The sequence below is a fragment of the Zea mays genome, unplaced genomic scaffold (genome assembly GCF_902167145.1).
Source record: "Zea mays cultivar B73 unplaced genomic scaffold, Zm-B73-REFERENCE-NAM-5.0 scaffold_136, whole genome shotgun sequence".
Classification (NCBI taxonomy): Eukaryota; Viridiplantae; Streptophyta; class Magnoliopsida; order Poales; family Poaceae; genus Zea; species Zea mays.
This window is the reverse complement of record NW_023366753.1, coordinates 27,501-42,500: the sequence shown is the minus strand read 5'-3', so window position 1 is coordinate 42,500 and position 15,000 is coordinate 27,501. Positions and strand designations below refer to the sequence as shown.

The window sequence follows — 15,000 nt, the reverse complement described above, 5'->3', positions numbered from 1 at the left end:
CTCCCGGAATTTCTTCGTAGTGGCTCCGTTCCATGCCTCATTTCATAGGGAAGCCCAAAGTGGCTCTATTTCATTCTATTTCACTTCTTAGCACTTCCTATCATTTAATATCCATTCCTTTGGTCTTATTGACATAAGAGATGTCATTTATAGTCTATCTCTTTCTATATATGGAAAGTCAAGAAATTCTCATCGAAACATCGAGAAATTGTGCATATAGAAAACTCTAAAGAAAGAAAAAAAGGAGACCCATGCCATGATTTTCAAATCTTTTCTACTTAAGTAGTCTAAAGTAGTCTAAGTTTCTCGATGAGGATAATTAATTCGGTCGTTGTGGTCGGACTCTATTATGGATTTCTGACCACATTCTCCATAGGTCCCTCTTAGATCTTCTTTCTCCAATCTTGGGTTAGGGAAGAAGGAGATATTCGCGACTACTGGCGGTTTCATTATGGGGCAGCTCATGATCTTCATATCGATCTATTATCCACCTCTGCATCTATTCTTTCTTAGCTAAACGGGTGGAAGATCCATCCAATTTGGTTATATCATGGACTCGAAAAACGGATCTGAATGTGACTGAAATGCACGATCTTCACAGGTATCACTTTTCACGATACCTAAACCTAAAAGGTGGAATAGCGATTTTCGAACCATTTCCTATAAGAGAATGGTTTCCATTACTTTGAGAAATGGATTCTATATCAAACTATAGCTATTGCATTAAAGAAGAAAAGAAACTAATAGAAGTCGAAGACGCGGAATGGTAGTGAATAGAGAAAAAGATTCTTCTGATTTTCTTGTTCCTGAAAATATTCGATCCATCTCCTAGACGCCGTAGAGAATTGAGAATTTTCATGTCTTTCAATTCTCGTACTCGTAATTGGAAAGTTACGGAAGGAGATCCATCATTTTGCAATGAAAACAACATAAAAAACTCTGGACAATTTCGAAATCAGACCAAGCGTCTTAATACATATGCAAAAAAATTCATTATTGGCCCACCATTGATTACAAGATTTAGCTTTTATGAATCGCTATTGGTTTGATACGAATAATGGCAGTCGTTTCAGTATGTTAAGGATACAGATGTATCCACAATTCATTTAGAGTTACTTAATAGCCTATTTCTTATACTATATCTCTATCCCGTGAAATTCTCGAGCCCAAAGATGGATGCATATGCTGTGTTTCATTTTGCTAAATGATATCAATTAAATGGTATATCAATTCTATAAATTGGATATAGCAATAAATAAATCAGCAAAATTCTTTTATTTTAGATAGAAGAAATGTTTCTTCTATCTAAAATAAAAGAATGTACCCTTCTATCCAAATCCAATTTGCATCGATAAAATAAATCCAAATTCCAGATTCCAGCAGTAGATGAATAATTGCAAATTTTTGTGTGTACGAGATTAGAATAACTTAAAAATAACTGACATAATTTTTTATTTTTCCTGATCAGAAAAATACATGAAAAAGAAAGGAGGTAGAAAAATTTGTTGATTTATGGTTAAAGAAGAAAAACAAGAAAACAGGGGTTCTGTTGAATTTCAAGTATTCAGTTTCACCAATAAGATACGGAGACTTGCTTCACATTTAGAATTACACAAAAAAGATTTTTCATCGGAAAGAGGTCTACGAAGACTTTTGGGAAAACGTCAACGTTTGCTGGCTTATTTGGCAAAGAAAAATAGAGTACGTTATAAGAAATTAATAAGTCAGTTGGATATTCGGGAGAAGTAATTTAATCGTTCTCATTTTTTTCTTATTTTATTAGTAGTCTTATAGTAGTCTTAGATTTTGCATTTTGATGAGCCTCGTTTTGAGGAATTCATGGAATAATCCATTTTCATGGAATAAAGAATAAGAACAAGGATACATAACATAAAAAAAAGAATAGATAAGACGATATTCGCCCTCCCCCTACATATTTGATTTCTTCTCCTATACAAAAACCAGCAAGACCTACTCCATTGGTAATTCCATCAATGACACCTTTATCAAAAAAATGCGTTAGTTCGGCTAATCTTCTTATACCTAGGATAAAAACCCTAGTATAGAAAAAATCTATATAACCACGATTATATGACCAGCTGTATATCTTTTTTTTTACTTCATCCAAAAAGCTCTTTTTTGGATTCTTTTTTACAAGGGAATTTTGAAAATTCAAATTCTGAAAAAAAGAATAAGCAGATCCATAAAAGATATATGCTATGAATAGACCAAAAATTGCTAAACTTACAGAAGAAATTGCATTAGTGAGAAATTCATATGAATTTATGGAAGAATTAGAATTTTCCTGGAACAAGTTTATTGAAGGAGTTAGCCACTTTGATAATATGGTTAACTCCAATATTCTATTATCTTTTACTCCATTATCAAAATGGATTCCTATGGATCCAATGAACAAAGTAAAAAGTAGTAATATAAGAAGAGGAAATAGCATAGTATTTCCCGTTTCATGAGGATAGACAAAAGTATTTTTAGCCCCAAAGGGAGTACTAAAGGATCCTATCTTATTTCTTGTATTAGCAGGAATTTTTGGTATATTTTGTGAAAAAAAAGAAACTCCACTCTTCATTGTTGATAAAACAAAATCCCTATTGACTCCTTTGGATATACTTTTTCCCCATAAGGATATTGAATACAACGAACCTTCTTTAGTACTACTGTAATTTTGAAAATGAACACGCAAATACCCATCAAAAGTAAGTAAATATATCCGAAACATATAAAATGCAGTTAATCCTGCAGTAAAAGAGGCTATTATTCCAAAAAAGGGTGAATACAACCAACTATTACTAAGGATTTCATCTTTGGACCAGAAGCAAGCAAGAGGTGGAATACCACAAAGAGAAAGTGTACCACATAAAAAAGTAGTTCTTGTAATTGGAACGTATTTTCTTAAACCACCCATAAGAACCATATTCTGACTTTTATCTGGTGAATATCCAACAAGAGGTTCCATTGAATGAATAACGGATCCGGATCCTAAGAACAATAAAGCTTTCGAATAAGCATGAGTGATCAAATGGAATAAAGCAGCTTGATAAGAACCTATACCTAGAGCTAACATCATATAACCCAATTGAGACATTGTAGAATAGGCTAAGCTTCTTTTAATATCTCTCTGAGCAAGAGCTAAAGTGGCTCCTAAGAAGAGTGTTATTGTACCTATTAAAGAAATGAAACTCATTATCCAGGGTAGGGATATGAAAAGAGGAAGAAGTCTAGCTAGAAGAAAAATCCCCGCAGCAACCATAGTTGCTGCGTGTATAAGAGCCGAAATAGGAGTGGGTCCTTCCATAGCATCAGGTAACCATACGTGAAGAGGAAATTGTGCAGATTTTGCAACTGCACCAAGGAATAATAAAAAAGCACACAAAGTAGTAAGTAAGGAATTAATCCCATTATTAGGAATCCAGTTATTAGCTATTTTGAACAAATCCCGAAACTCCAAACTACCCGTTATCCAAAAAAAACCTAAAATTCCTAATAACAGACCAAAATCCCCTACACGATTAGTTACAAAAGCTTTTTGACAAGCACTCGCTGCAATTGGCCGCGTAAACCAAAAGCCTATCAATAAATAGGAACACATTCCGACAAGTTCCCAAAAAAAATAAATTTGTATCAAATTGGAACTAGTAACCAATCCTAACATGGAAGTATTAAAAAAACTTATATAAACAAAAAATCTCAAATATCCTTCATCGTGAGACATATAATCGTCACTATAAATAAGAACTAAGATTCCTACAGTAGTAATTAGTATTAACATAATAGACGTAAGGGGGTCGACCAAGTATCCAAATTCTAAGGAAAAATCATTATTGATGGTCCAAGACCATAGATATTGATAGATAGAACTTCCATTTATTTGTTGAATAGACAGGTGAAGTGAGAATACCATAGCTATACTTAAGAGTAAAATACTAGGAAAAGCCCATATCCGACGAAGATTTTTTGTTGCTGTAGGAATAAGAAAAAGTCCAAATCCCATTGACATAATAACTGGAAGTGGGAGAAGAGGAATTACCCAGGCATATTGATATGTATGTTCCATAAGAAAAGAAATAGCAATTTTTAGTTTAAATTTATAGTTCAATTTTTCTATAAAATAAAATTGTTTCCGATTCACCAAACCTATTCTTATCTCTTTCTAAAGGAATTAAAAAAACAAAATAAGAAAAATAAAAAATACTGGAATTATGAATTTTTCTAATTTCTCTCATTAAAATATTCCAAAATTTAGAATGGGTTTAGTTACTTAAATTCAAAAAGTGAATCAAAGAATTTCGGTATCTAGTTATTAGTAAAAAAAAATATTTATTAAAATACAAAAAAAGATTGAATAATTTTACTTTCTAATCATTTTTGTATTTCTTTTTGTTAAAATAAAAGAGCTCTCTTGTTTCGTAATTGATTGATTGAATTCCAAAGAAAACCTATATTTATAGGAAATTCTCGAATATTGCTTATTTCATATAAAAGGAAATCCTAATGACTAGAATTCTCTAAGTTTTAGAATGTCTTGTTTAAGAGACTAAGTATTTTTTTTTATTGGAATTCAATTATGGAATAGCCTTCTGAACTTAATTAACTATTTGAATTGAATTTTACCTTCTTTTTATCTCCCCCTCTTATATGAGGGCTTATCCCCCATACCATATATTTATATATGGAGTATATTTGATATAGAAATTGATTTAAATAGAAAATCTTAAAAAACTCTTGTCTTATCCACATTAGACAAAATGAACTAAAGAAGAATTTAGAATTTAAGTATCTTTCAGTATCTTTCAGTATCTAAGTATAAATACTAAGAAAAAACAGAAAGAAGGATTGATTTGTGGCAATAGATGTCTTTCACATACAACTAGAAAAAAGTAATTCCCTTTTTGAATGGCAGTTCCAAAAAAACGTACTTCGATGTCAAAAAAGCGTATTCGTAAAAATCTTTGGAAAAAAAAGACTTATTTTTCCATAGTACAATCTTATTCTTTAGCAAAATCAAGATCATTTTCTAGGGGCAACGAGCATCCAAAACCAAAAGGTTTTTCTGGGCAACAAGCAAACAAATAATAAGATTTTGAAATAATCTGAATTGAACTATCCAAAAGAAATTCCAATTATTTAATATGAATGAATAATTCGGATTAATTAATAAATGTACTTTTATGTGTCGAATTCCTCGGTACAATATTCTTAGAACGAATCCCTCCATTATCATTATATAGAACAAAAGTTTTTGGTATATTGTGTCCTCAGTATTCTTTTCCTATCAAAGAACTTTTTTTTATAATAGAATTCTCATAAAAACGAGGATTCTATTATAAAAAGTAGACTATTCTTGCAATAGGACTTACAACCTCCACCTAATCTTATCCAAAATTCCCATATAAATGGGTTTAGGACTGGTACATCATATTAATAAGAGTGTAAAGGCTTTCATTCTATCAATTTTTCTAAAATACAAAATGCATTTCATTGTAGTTAATGATGAACTTCTAATGATGAACTTCTAATGTTCCTAAATTCTATGGCTTCTCCCAGTCTCGACGATTCACGATAAAATAACTATTATTCTTTTAAGTTAACTATTATTTTAAATTAGCCGCCATGGTGAAATTGGTAGACACGCTGCTCTTAGGAAGCAGTGCTCAAGCATCTCGGTTCGAATCCGAGTGGCGGCATTCTCGAAAAAGAATACAATAAATTAGAAAATGGATTCAATTCGAAATTTCCAATTTTGTAATGGGACCTTATCGTTATGCTATTTGCAACTTTAGAACATATACTAACTCATATCTCTTTCTCAACCATTTCAATTGTGATTACGATTCATTTGATAACCTTATTAGTTCGTGAACTTAGGGGATTACGTGATTCGTCAGAAAAAGGAATGATAGCTACTTTTTTCTCTATAACAGGATTTTTAGTCTCTCGTTGGGTTTCTTCGGGACATTTTCCATTAAGTAATTTATATGAGTCATTGATCTTCCTTTCATGGACTCTGTATATTCTTCATACTATTCCTAAGATACAGAACTCGAAAAATGATTTAAGCACAATAACTACGCCAAGTACTATTTTAACGCAAGGCTTTGCCACGTCGGGTCTTTTAACTGAAATGCATCAATCCACAATACTAGTACCTGCTCTACAATCTCAGTGGTTAATGATGCATGTCAGTATGATGTTACTAAGCTATGCAACTCTTTTGTGTGGATCCTTATTATCCGCCGCTCTTCTAATCATTAGATTTCGAAAGAATTTCGATTTCTTTTCACTAAAGAAAAATGTTTTTCTTAAAACATTTTTCTTTAGTGAGATTGAATATTTATATGCAAAAAGAAGTGCTTTAAAAAACACCTCTTTTCCCGTATTTCCAAATTATTACAAATATCAATTAACTGAGCGTTTGGATTCTTGGAGTTATCGTGTCATTAGTCTAGGGTTTACTCTTTTAACCGTGGGTATTCTTTGTGGAGCAGTATGGGCTAATGAGGCATGGGGATCCTATTGGAATTGGGATCCTAAGGAAACTTGGGCATTTATTACCTGGACCATATTTGCAATATATTTACATAGTAGAAAAAATCCAAATTGGAAGGGTACGAATTCCGCACTTGTAGCTTCGATAGGATTTCTTATAATTTGGATCTGCTATTTTGGTATCAATCTGTTAGGAATAGGTTTACATAGTTACGGTTCATTTACATTACCATCTAAATAATTACATAACATAAAACCTTCGGTTTTTTTCCTTTTTAGTTTGATTTGAGAACCCTTTGAAAAGACGTTCAAGGGGTTCTCAAAAATTCGAGATAGATCTAATTAGACTTTTTTACTTTTTTCTGAATTTTTTATTTTTCCACTCTGGAATATAGAGCGGACTGGTTAAAAAAGAAAATCCTATTTAGTATAATAATTGGATAATAGAACCTCTACCCTATCAACGGATAGCGAGAGAACCAAATCTGGATAAATACCAATTCCTATTACTGGTAAAAAGATACAGATTAAAAGAAAGAGTTCTCGTGGTCCAGAATCTACAAAATTTTTGTTTGGAACATGAAATAGCTTGTATCCATAGAACATCTGGCGTAACATAGATAATAAATAAATAGGAGTTAATATCATTCCTATTGCCATTACAAAAGTAATTAGCATTTTTGGCATTAACATAAATTTAGGACTAGTAATTAGTCCAAAAAATACTACTAATTCTGCAACAAAACCGCTCATTCCCGGCAAGGCAAGAGAAGCCATTGAAAAGCTACTAAACATGGTAAAAATTTTTGGCATTGGGATAGATATTCCCCCCAGTTCTTCGAGATAAACAAGACGCATTCTATCACAAGCCGTTCCCGCCAAGAAAAAAAGTGTAGCACCGATAAATCCATGAGATAATATTTGTAAAATAGCTCCATTTAGTCCAATGTTGGTTATGGAACCAATTCCTATAATTATGAAACCCATGTGAGATACGGAGGAGTAGGCTATTCTTTTTTTGAAATTTCGTTGACCAAGAGAAGTTGAAGCTGCATAGATTATTTGCACCGCTCCTATTATTACCAACCAAGGGGAAAATAGATAATGAGCATGCGGTAACAATTCCATATTGACCCGAATCAATCCGTATGCTCCCATCTTTAATAGAATTCCGGCTAAAAGCATACATGTACTGTAATGCGCTTCCCCATGGGTATCTGGTAACCACGTATGTAAAGGTATAATCGGCAATTTGACAGCATAAGCAATAAGGAAGCCAAAATACAGTAGTATTTCCAATGTTGTAGGGTATGATTGATTAATCAATCTTTCTAAATCTAATCCGGGTTCATTGGAACCATATAATCCCATACCCAGAACTCCAATTAAGAAAAAAATGGAACCGCCTGCAGTATACAAAATAAACTTGGTAGCTGAATACAGACGCCTCTTTCCCCCCCACATGGATAAAAGTAAGTAAACAGGAATTAATTCTAACTCCCACATGATAAAAAAAAGTAAAAGGTCTCGTGAAGAAAATAATCCTATTTGACCGCTATACATTGCTAGCATCAGGAAATAGAATAATTGCGAATTCCGAGTAACCGGCCAAGCCGCTAAAGTAGCTAAAGTAGTGATAAATCCTGTCAATAAAATAGATCCTAATGAAAGTCCATCGATTCCCAATCTCCAGTGGAAATCGAAAACATCTATCCATTTAGAATCCTCCTTTAATTGGATTAAAGGATCCTCCAATTGGAAATGATAACAGAATGCATAAGTCATTAGAAGGAATTCTAATAAACAAATAGCTATAGTATACCACCTAACGATTTTATTTCCTTTATGAGGTAAAAAGAAAATTAATGAACCTGCAAATATCGGCAAAACAACAAGTATTGTTAACCAAGGAAAATAACTCATGATAAAGTAATAAAGACAAGATACGTTTTGACCAGAAAAGCCCATGCTCGATTATTTCGAGCACAGGCTTCTTCGGTAAAGAGGAATCAGACGATTCAAGTGGAGTTTTTTGTAACGTATCAATAAGATAGAGCCATGCTGCGGGTTGTTTCAGGCCCTAAATAAACGCGGACACTTAAAAAATCCGTTGGACAGGCGGATTCGCATCTCTTACAACCCACACAATCTTCGGTTCTCGGCGCGGAAGCAATTTGCTTGGCTTTACATCCATCCCAAGGTATCATTTCTAATACATCTGTTGGGCAAGCTCGTACACATTGAGTGCATCCTATACATGTATCATAAATTTTTACAGAATGTGACATTGGATCTCTAAATTTTCCTTTTCAACATAAAAATTTTCGATCTGGTAAAAATGAAATTAGTACTATATAAATTAGATGTATTGTAGACACCAGACGAAGCAATGGTTTATCCAAACTTTAACAAATAATGCAATATATTTCGTAATCTGTTTGTGAGAAAGCGTGAAAAGAGCCAAGAGACTTGAATTTAAGGCTTCAACAGTTATAATTATACGAATTCTACATACTAATTCGAATTAGCCAATAAATTGGCTATCATCTTTTCAATATAAATTATTGCAATATTCAAATTGCAATATCAATGAATTGCAAAAATGCAATATTCAATAAGTAAAAAACAATACTCTGAAATAACCTACTCAAAAAAAGGATATTATTAAACACTAATAAGAAAATAAGATTAGATTTCTATTCATCTTAATGTTTCTTATTATTATATATGCCCCTTTGTTTAGGGGATTCTATGTCTAATTATTCAAAAAATTGGATTGATTGATACGAGTTGATTTCCTGTTACGATGGATGGAAGAAAGAATGGATAGTCCAATAGCTGCTTCAGCAGCCGCAAGGGCTATAACAAAAATTGCGAAAATGTCTCCTTTTAATTGGCGACTATCAAATAGATCAGAAAATGTTACGAGATTTAGATTAATTGAATTCAGTATAAGTTCAAGACATATTAGAGCTCTAACCATGTTTCGGCTTGTGATCAATCCATAGATACCAATCGAAAATAAATAGACACTCAAAAAAAGTACATGCTCAAACATCATTAACTAACTCCTTATCAATCTCGATTCATTTCAATATGAGGACAAGAATTGAACCGATTCAATTAATTAGAATAGAACAATTACGCAACAAAAGAGAAAAGAAGGTATTTGTTGTATTGGCAGTAGATGGGTTTTACTAAATCAAAATTGTGATTCTTTAGTTATTTATTTTATATTTGAAATTCTAAGAATTTTGACTCATTCTAAGTATTTCTTATTGTCGAGCCATAGTAATTGCACCTATTAAAGAAACTAGAAGAATTAGGGAAATGAGTTCAAACGGAAGATAAAAATCGGTTGCTAAATGAATCCCAATTTGTTGAACGTTATTTATGAGACCCTGTTCTACTATTTGGTTTGATCTTGTAGTCCAAAGAATTCCATACCACGACGTATCTGGGATAGTAGTCATTAGTGAAAAAGGAATAGTTATACAAAGGAGTAAAGTAAACCCATCTCCAATAGTCCAATAATTCTTATCTTTAGACCACTCTGAGCCGTTTACAAACATTACAGCAAATATGATCAAGACATTTATGGCTCCCACATAAATAAGAAGTTGTGCGACAGCTACAAAGTAGGAATTTAATAAAAAATAGAATAAGGATATACAAACAAGAACTAATCCCAGCGAAAAGGCAGAATAAATTGGGTTGGTAAGTAATACTACTCCTAGACCTCCTAGTAGAAGACCAAATCCCCCAAATAGCACAAGAATCTCATGTATTGGTCCAGGTAAATCCATTATGGATAAGAAGAAATTTCTAGTATAAAATTTTTCATGAACTGACTAAAACTAAAAGATTCAAGGAAGGAAAAAGGTATTAGGATATTTTTTTGTATATACATATAAGTTGTTAAGCAGTAGTTATTCTTTTTTCGTTAGAGTTAGTAAAAATGGATTTTTCTAATAAAAAAATCCTAATACCTAGTAATCTGTAATCGTTCTTGAATTCCAAGATTTTTCTTCGTCTATTTTACTTTGAGGCGAATTCCTAATTGTTTGAATTGTGTAATCTCCCATTATGGAGATTGGTAACCGACTCAAAGCAATTTGATTGTAATTCAATTCATGACGATCATAAGTAGAAAGTTCATATTCTTCAGTCATTGATAAACAATTTGTGGGACAGTATTCAACACAGTTACCGCAAAATATACAAACTCCGAAATCAATACTATAATTAAGCAATTGTTTTCTTTTAATATCCTTTTCAAATCTCCAATCCACAAGGGGTAGATCTATCGGGCATACGCGAACACATACTTCACAAGCAATGCATTTATCAAATTCAAAGTGTATTCGCCCCCGGAAACGCTCCGATGTAATTGATTTTTCATAAGGGTAGTGAATCGTTATAGGTAAACGATTTGTGTGGGATAAGGTAATTATGAAACTTTGACCAATGTATCTTGCGGCGCGTATTGTTTGTTGACCATAACTAATGAACCCAGTTAGCATAGGGAACATATTCTAAATCTATATATGAAAAAGGTATGTTTCTTTCTCTTGTTTGAGAGAACTTTTGTGTTGAAAATATTCTTACTGTTATTGTATTCTTATTTATAGTGAAACTAGTTGGGAAGAAGTTGTTAATAAGAGATTGCCCAGAGAAATAGGTAAAAGAAATTTCCATCCAAGATTTAATAACTGATCCATTCTCATCCTGGGTAAAGTCCATCTTATTGTGATAGAAATGAAGAGAAATAAATAAGCTTTAGTTAATGTAATAAAGATACCTATTACCATTTCCAAAATTCCAATTATTTTATTCATTTGGAAAAATCCAAAAAAGGATATATAGGGAATAGAGAAATTCCACCCGCCTAAGTATAGAACAGTTACAAATAAAGAGGAAACTAATAAATTTAGGTAAGAAACAAGATAAAATAAACCATATTTAATACCAGAATATTCGGTTTGATAACCTGCTACTAATTCTTCTTCTGCTTCTGGTAAATCAAAGGGTAATCTTTCACATTCTGCCAAAGAAGAAATTAGAAAAACTAGAAAACCTATAGGCTGACGCCAAAGATTCCATCCAAAAAAACCATATTTGGACTGTGCTTCAACTATATCAACTGTACTTGAACTATTAGATAATCATAGTCGATGATAACATCACAGTTCCCACCGCTATTCCAAAACCGTACATGAAACCTTAGCTTCATACGGCTCCTCTATGATCAGAAAAAAGGAAAGGATTGTTTCGTTTCGGTATCATCCTCTGGGCATAGATAGAATTAGATAAGATAAAATTGATTGGAAAGCCCAAAATTAGACCAAAGCAATTACGTCTGCTAGAATAACAAAAAAGCGCTTCCGAATTGATCTCATCCTTTATATAATATAATTTTGCTTTGTTCGGTAATAACTTAATATTGGAATAAATCACTCGTTATAGCAATTAATAAATGGAAAGAATTTGGCATTAGTTCATGAGGAATTCTGTATGAATAGGGATAAAGGAAGGAAAGAATAAATAAAGATCCTTTTTTGTATTGTATTCCATATCTTTTGTCCTACTCTTCTTTCCCCGGGAGGGGTATACTTAAAAAAAAAGAATAAAGGGTTAATTCGTTCTTGATAGCCATTTCCTTAACAAGTGAATGGGAACATACTCTAGACCGGAATCTGAAGAAAGTACTGCTTGATCATTTCCACCAATTTCAAGTCCTTATTATGATTCCTTTTATGAGGAAAAATGTCTAATGATTTAGATTCTCTCATTACTAATCCTGTATGTACTTTAGTGTTCCTAATCCCTCACTAACTTTTGATGGATTGCCTTATGGTTATAAGTTTAAATTATAGTAATAACTCAAAATATTCTAGTAATGGAATTCCATATCGCGAATCCTTTATTCTTGCCCGCTTCAAGATATGATGACTAATCAAACAATCTCAACCTTGGGGTAAAGAGTTTACACTGCTTATGTTTACTTGAACTTTTTTCTTGTACGTAGGAAATGAGATTTTTTACTTTTACTACAAATTAATAAGCTGTTTTGTTTCACTCATATAGCTATCGAGTTTAACTTACCAACGCGAATACAGAATAAGCAAAGGAAGATAAGCATTCAATGTATTTTAGAGGAAAAAGATCCTATTTTAACGAATCACACGTAGAGATATTGCTAGTACACAAAAAGTTAATGGTATTTCATAACTAATAGATTGAGCAGCCGCTCGTAGACCGCCTGAAAAAGAATATTTATTATTTGAGCTATATCCTGCCATGAGAAGACCAATAGGAGCAATACTTGAAATCGCAATCCATAAAAAAACACCAATACTAAGATCAGCTAAAACAAAACGATATCCTAAAGGGATAACTAAAAAACTTAATAAAATGGATATGACTGCTATAGAGGGACCAATGCTAAATAAAGGAATATCTCCTCGGGATGGGAGGATATCCTCTTTTAAAAGTAGTTTAGTTCCATCTGCTATAGCTTGAAGCAGTCCCAGGGGGCCAGCATATTCAGGACCAATACGTTGTTGTATCGATGCGGATATTTCTCTTTCTAACCACACAATTACGAGTACTTCTATTGTGATTCCCAGTAGGAGGGCAAAAATGGGTAGAATCCATATAAGTCCGTAGATTTCTTTAAATAATTCCGATTTCGAAAAAGAATTGATAGTTTCTACCTCTACCCTATCTATTATCATTTCAACGATCAACTTCCCCCATAATGATATCTATACTACCTAATATTGTCATGATATCAGCCAATTTCATTTTTTTAACTAGCTGAGGAAGAATTTGCAAATTAATAAAACCCGGTGGACGAATTTTCCATCTCCAGGGGAAAAGACTATCATCTCCTACCAGATAAATTCCTAATTCGCCTTTTGGAGCTTCTACTCTTACATAAAGCTCTTGCTTTGATAATTCAAAATTGGGCGAAGGTTTTTTACCAAGAAATCGATATTCAAAATCATTCCATTCGGGATTCTTTGCTTTCTTAAAGCGTCGGGCTTCTAAATTCTCATAAGGTCCTCCAGGAATTTTCTCTACAGCCTGTTGAATAATTTTTATGGATTCCCTCATTTCACCGACTCGTACTAAATAGCGAGCTAACGAATCTCCTTCTTTTTGCCATTGGACTTTCCAATCGAATTGATTGTAAGACTCATAAGGATCAATTTTACGAAGATCCCATTGTATTCCAGAAGCTCGTAACATTGGTCCCGATAAGCCCCAATTTACAGCTTCTTCTCCGCTAATAAAACCGACTCCTTCAACTCGTTCTAAAAAAATGGGATTCTGTGTAATAAGTTCTTGATATTCAACAACTCCTTGTAAAAAATAATCACAGAAATCTAAACATTTATCCATCCATCCATAAGGGAGATCGGCAGCGACTCCTCCGATGCGAAAGTAATTATGCATCATTCGCATACCTGTAGCAGCTTCAAATAGATCATATATCAATTCTCTCTCTCTAAAAATGTAGAAAAAGGGAGTCTGTGCCCCGAGATCCGCCATAAAAGGTCCAAGCCATAACAAATGAGAAGCTATACGGCTCAATTCTAACATAATTACTCTAATATAGCTGGCTCTTTTGGGTATTTGAATATTCTCTAAGAATTCTGGTGCATTTACCGTTATTGCTTCTGTAAACATAGTAGCTAAATAATCCCATCGTGTTACATAAGGCAAGTATTGTATAATACTTCTGTTTTCCGCGATTTTTTCCATTCCTCTGTGTAAATACCCTAATATGGGTTCGCAATCAATAACATCTTCACCATCGAGAGTAACAATCAGTCGAAGAACACCATGCATTGATGGGTGTTGAGGGCCCATATTGACTATCATGAGATCTTTTCTTTTAAGCGATAGACTCATATCCTTGTTCTTATTCTTTATTCCATGAAAATGGATTATTCCATGAATTCCTCAAAACGAGGCTCATCAAAATGCAAAATCTAAGACTACTATAAGACTACTAATAAAATAAGAAAAAAATGAGAACGATTAAATTACTTCTCCCGAATATCCAACTGACTTATTAATTTCTTATAACGTACTCTATTTTTCTTTGCCAAATAAGCCAGCAAACGTTGACGTTTTCCCAAAAGTCTTCGTAGACCTCTTTCCGATGAAAAATCTTTTTTGTGTAATTCTAAATGTGAAGCAAGTCTCCGTATCTTATTGGTGAAACTGAATACTTGAAATTCAACAGAACCCCTGTTTTCTTGTTTTTCTTCTTTAACCATAAATCAACAAATTTTTCTACCTCCTTTCTTTTTCATGTATTTTTCTGATCAGGAAAAATAAAAAATTATGTCAGTTATTTTTAAGTTATTCTAATCTCGTACACACAAAAATTTGCAATTATTCATCTACTGCTGGAATCTGGAATTTGGATTTATTTTATCGATGCAAATTGGATTTGGATAGAAGGGTACATTCTTTTATTTT

The 15,000-nt window shown here is 32.8% G+C and overlaps 3 protein-coding genes and 1 non-coding gene across 4 annotated transcripts in view; 1 reads left to right on the top strand and 3 right to left on the bottom strand.

Annotated features, from left to right (window-relative positions):
- The window catches only part of LOC109940833 (NAD(P)H-quinone oxidoreductase subunit 5, chloroplastic-like), a 17,204-nt gene extending 13,121 nt beyond the window's left edge, over window positions 1-4,083 (bottom strand). Inside the window, exon 1 of the mRNA XM_035963624.1 lies at window positions 1-4,083. This exon is cut by the window's left edge and continues 13,121 nt beyond it. Within this exon, the coding sequence (XP_035819517.1) occupies window positions 1,856-4,072 (2,217 nt within the window). The 5' untranslated portion in view covers window positions 4,073-4,083 and the 3' untranslated portion in view covers window positions 1-1,855.
- LOC118473789 (NAD(P)H-quinone oxidoreductase chain 4, chloroplastic) overlaps window positions 1-8,494 on the bottom strand; it is a 20,946-nt gene extending 12,452 nt beyond the window's left edge. The window contains exon 1 of the mRNA XM_035963625.1: window positions 1-8,494. This exon is cut by the window's left edge and continues 12,452 nt beyond it. Within this exon, the coding sequence (XP_035819518.1) occupies window positions 6,925-8,472 (1,548 nt within the window). The 5' untranslated portion in view covers window positions 8,473-8,494 and the 3' untranslated portion in view covers window positions 1-6,924.
- LOC118473790 (NAD(P)H-quinone oxidoreductase subunit H, chloroplastic) overlaps window positions 1-15,000 on the bottom strand; it is a 26,784-nt gene that overhangs the window by 11,568 nt on the left and 216 nt on the right. Inside the window, exon 1 of the mRNA XM_035963626.1 lies at window positions 1-15,000. This exon is cut by the window's left edge and continues 11,568 nt beyond it; it is cut by the window's right edge and continues 216 nt beyond it. Within this exon, the coding sequence (XP_035819519.1) occupies window positions 13,243-14,424 (1,182 nt within the window). The 5' untranslated portion in view covers window positions 14,425-15,000 and the 3' untranslated portion in view covers window positions 1-13,242.
- Window positions 5,623-5,702, top strand: TRNAL-UAG (transfer RNA leucine (anticodon UAG)). The gene has a single exon. It is a non-coding gene; the product is annotated as a tRNA-Leu (tRNA).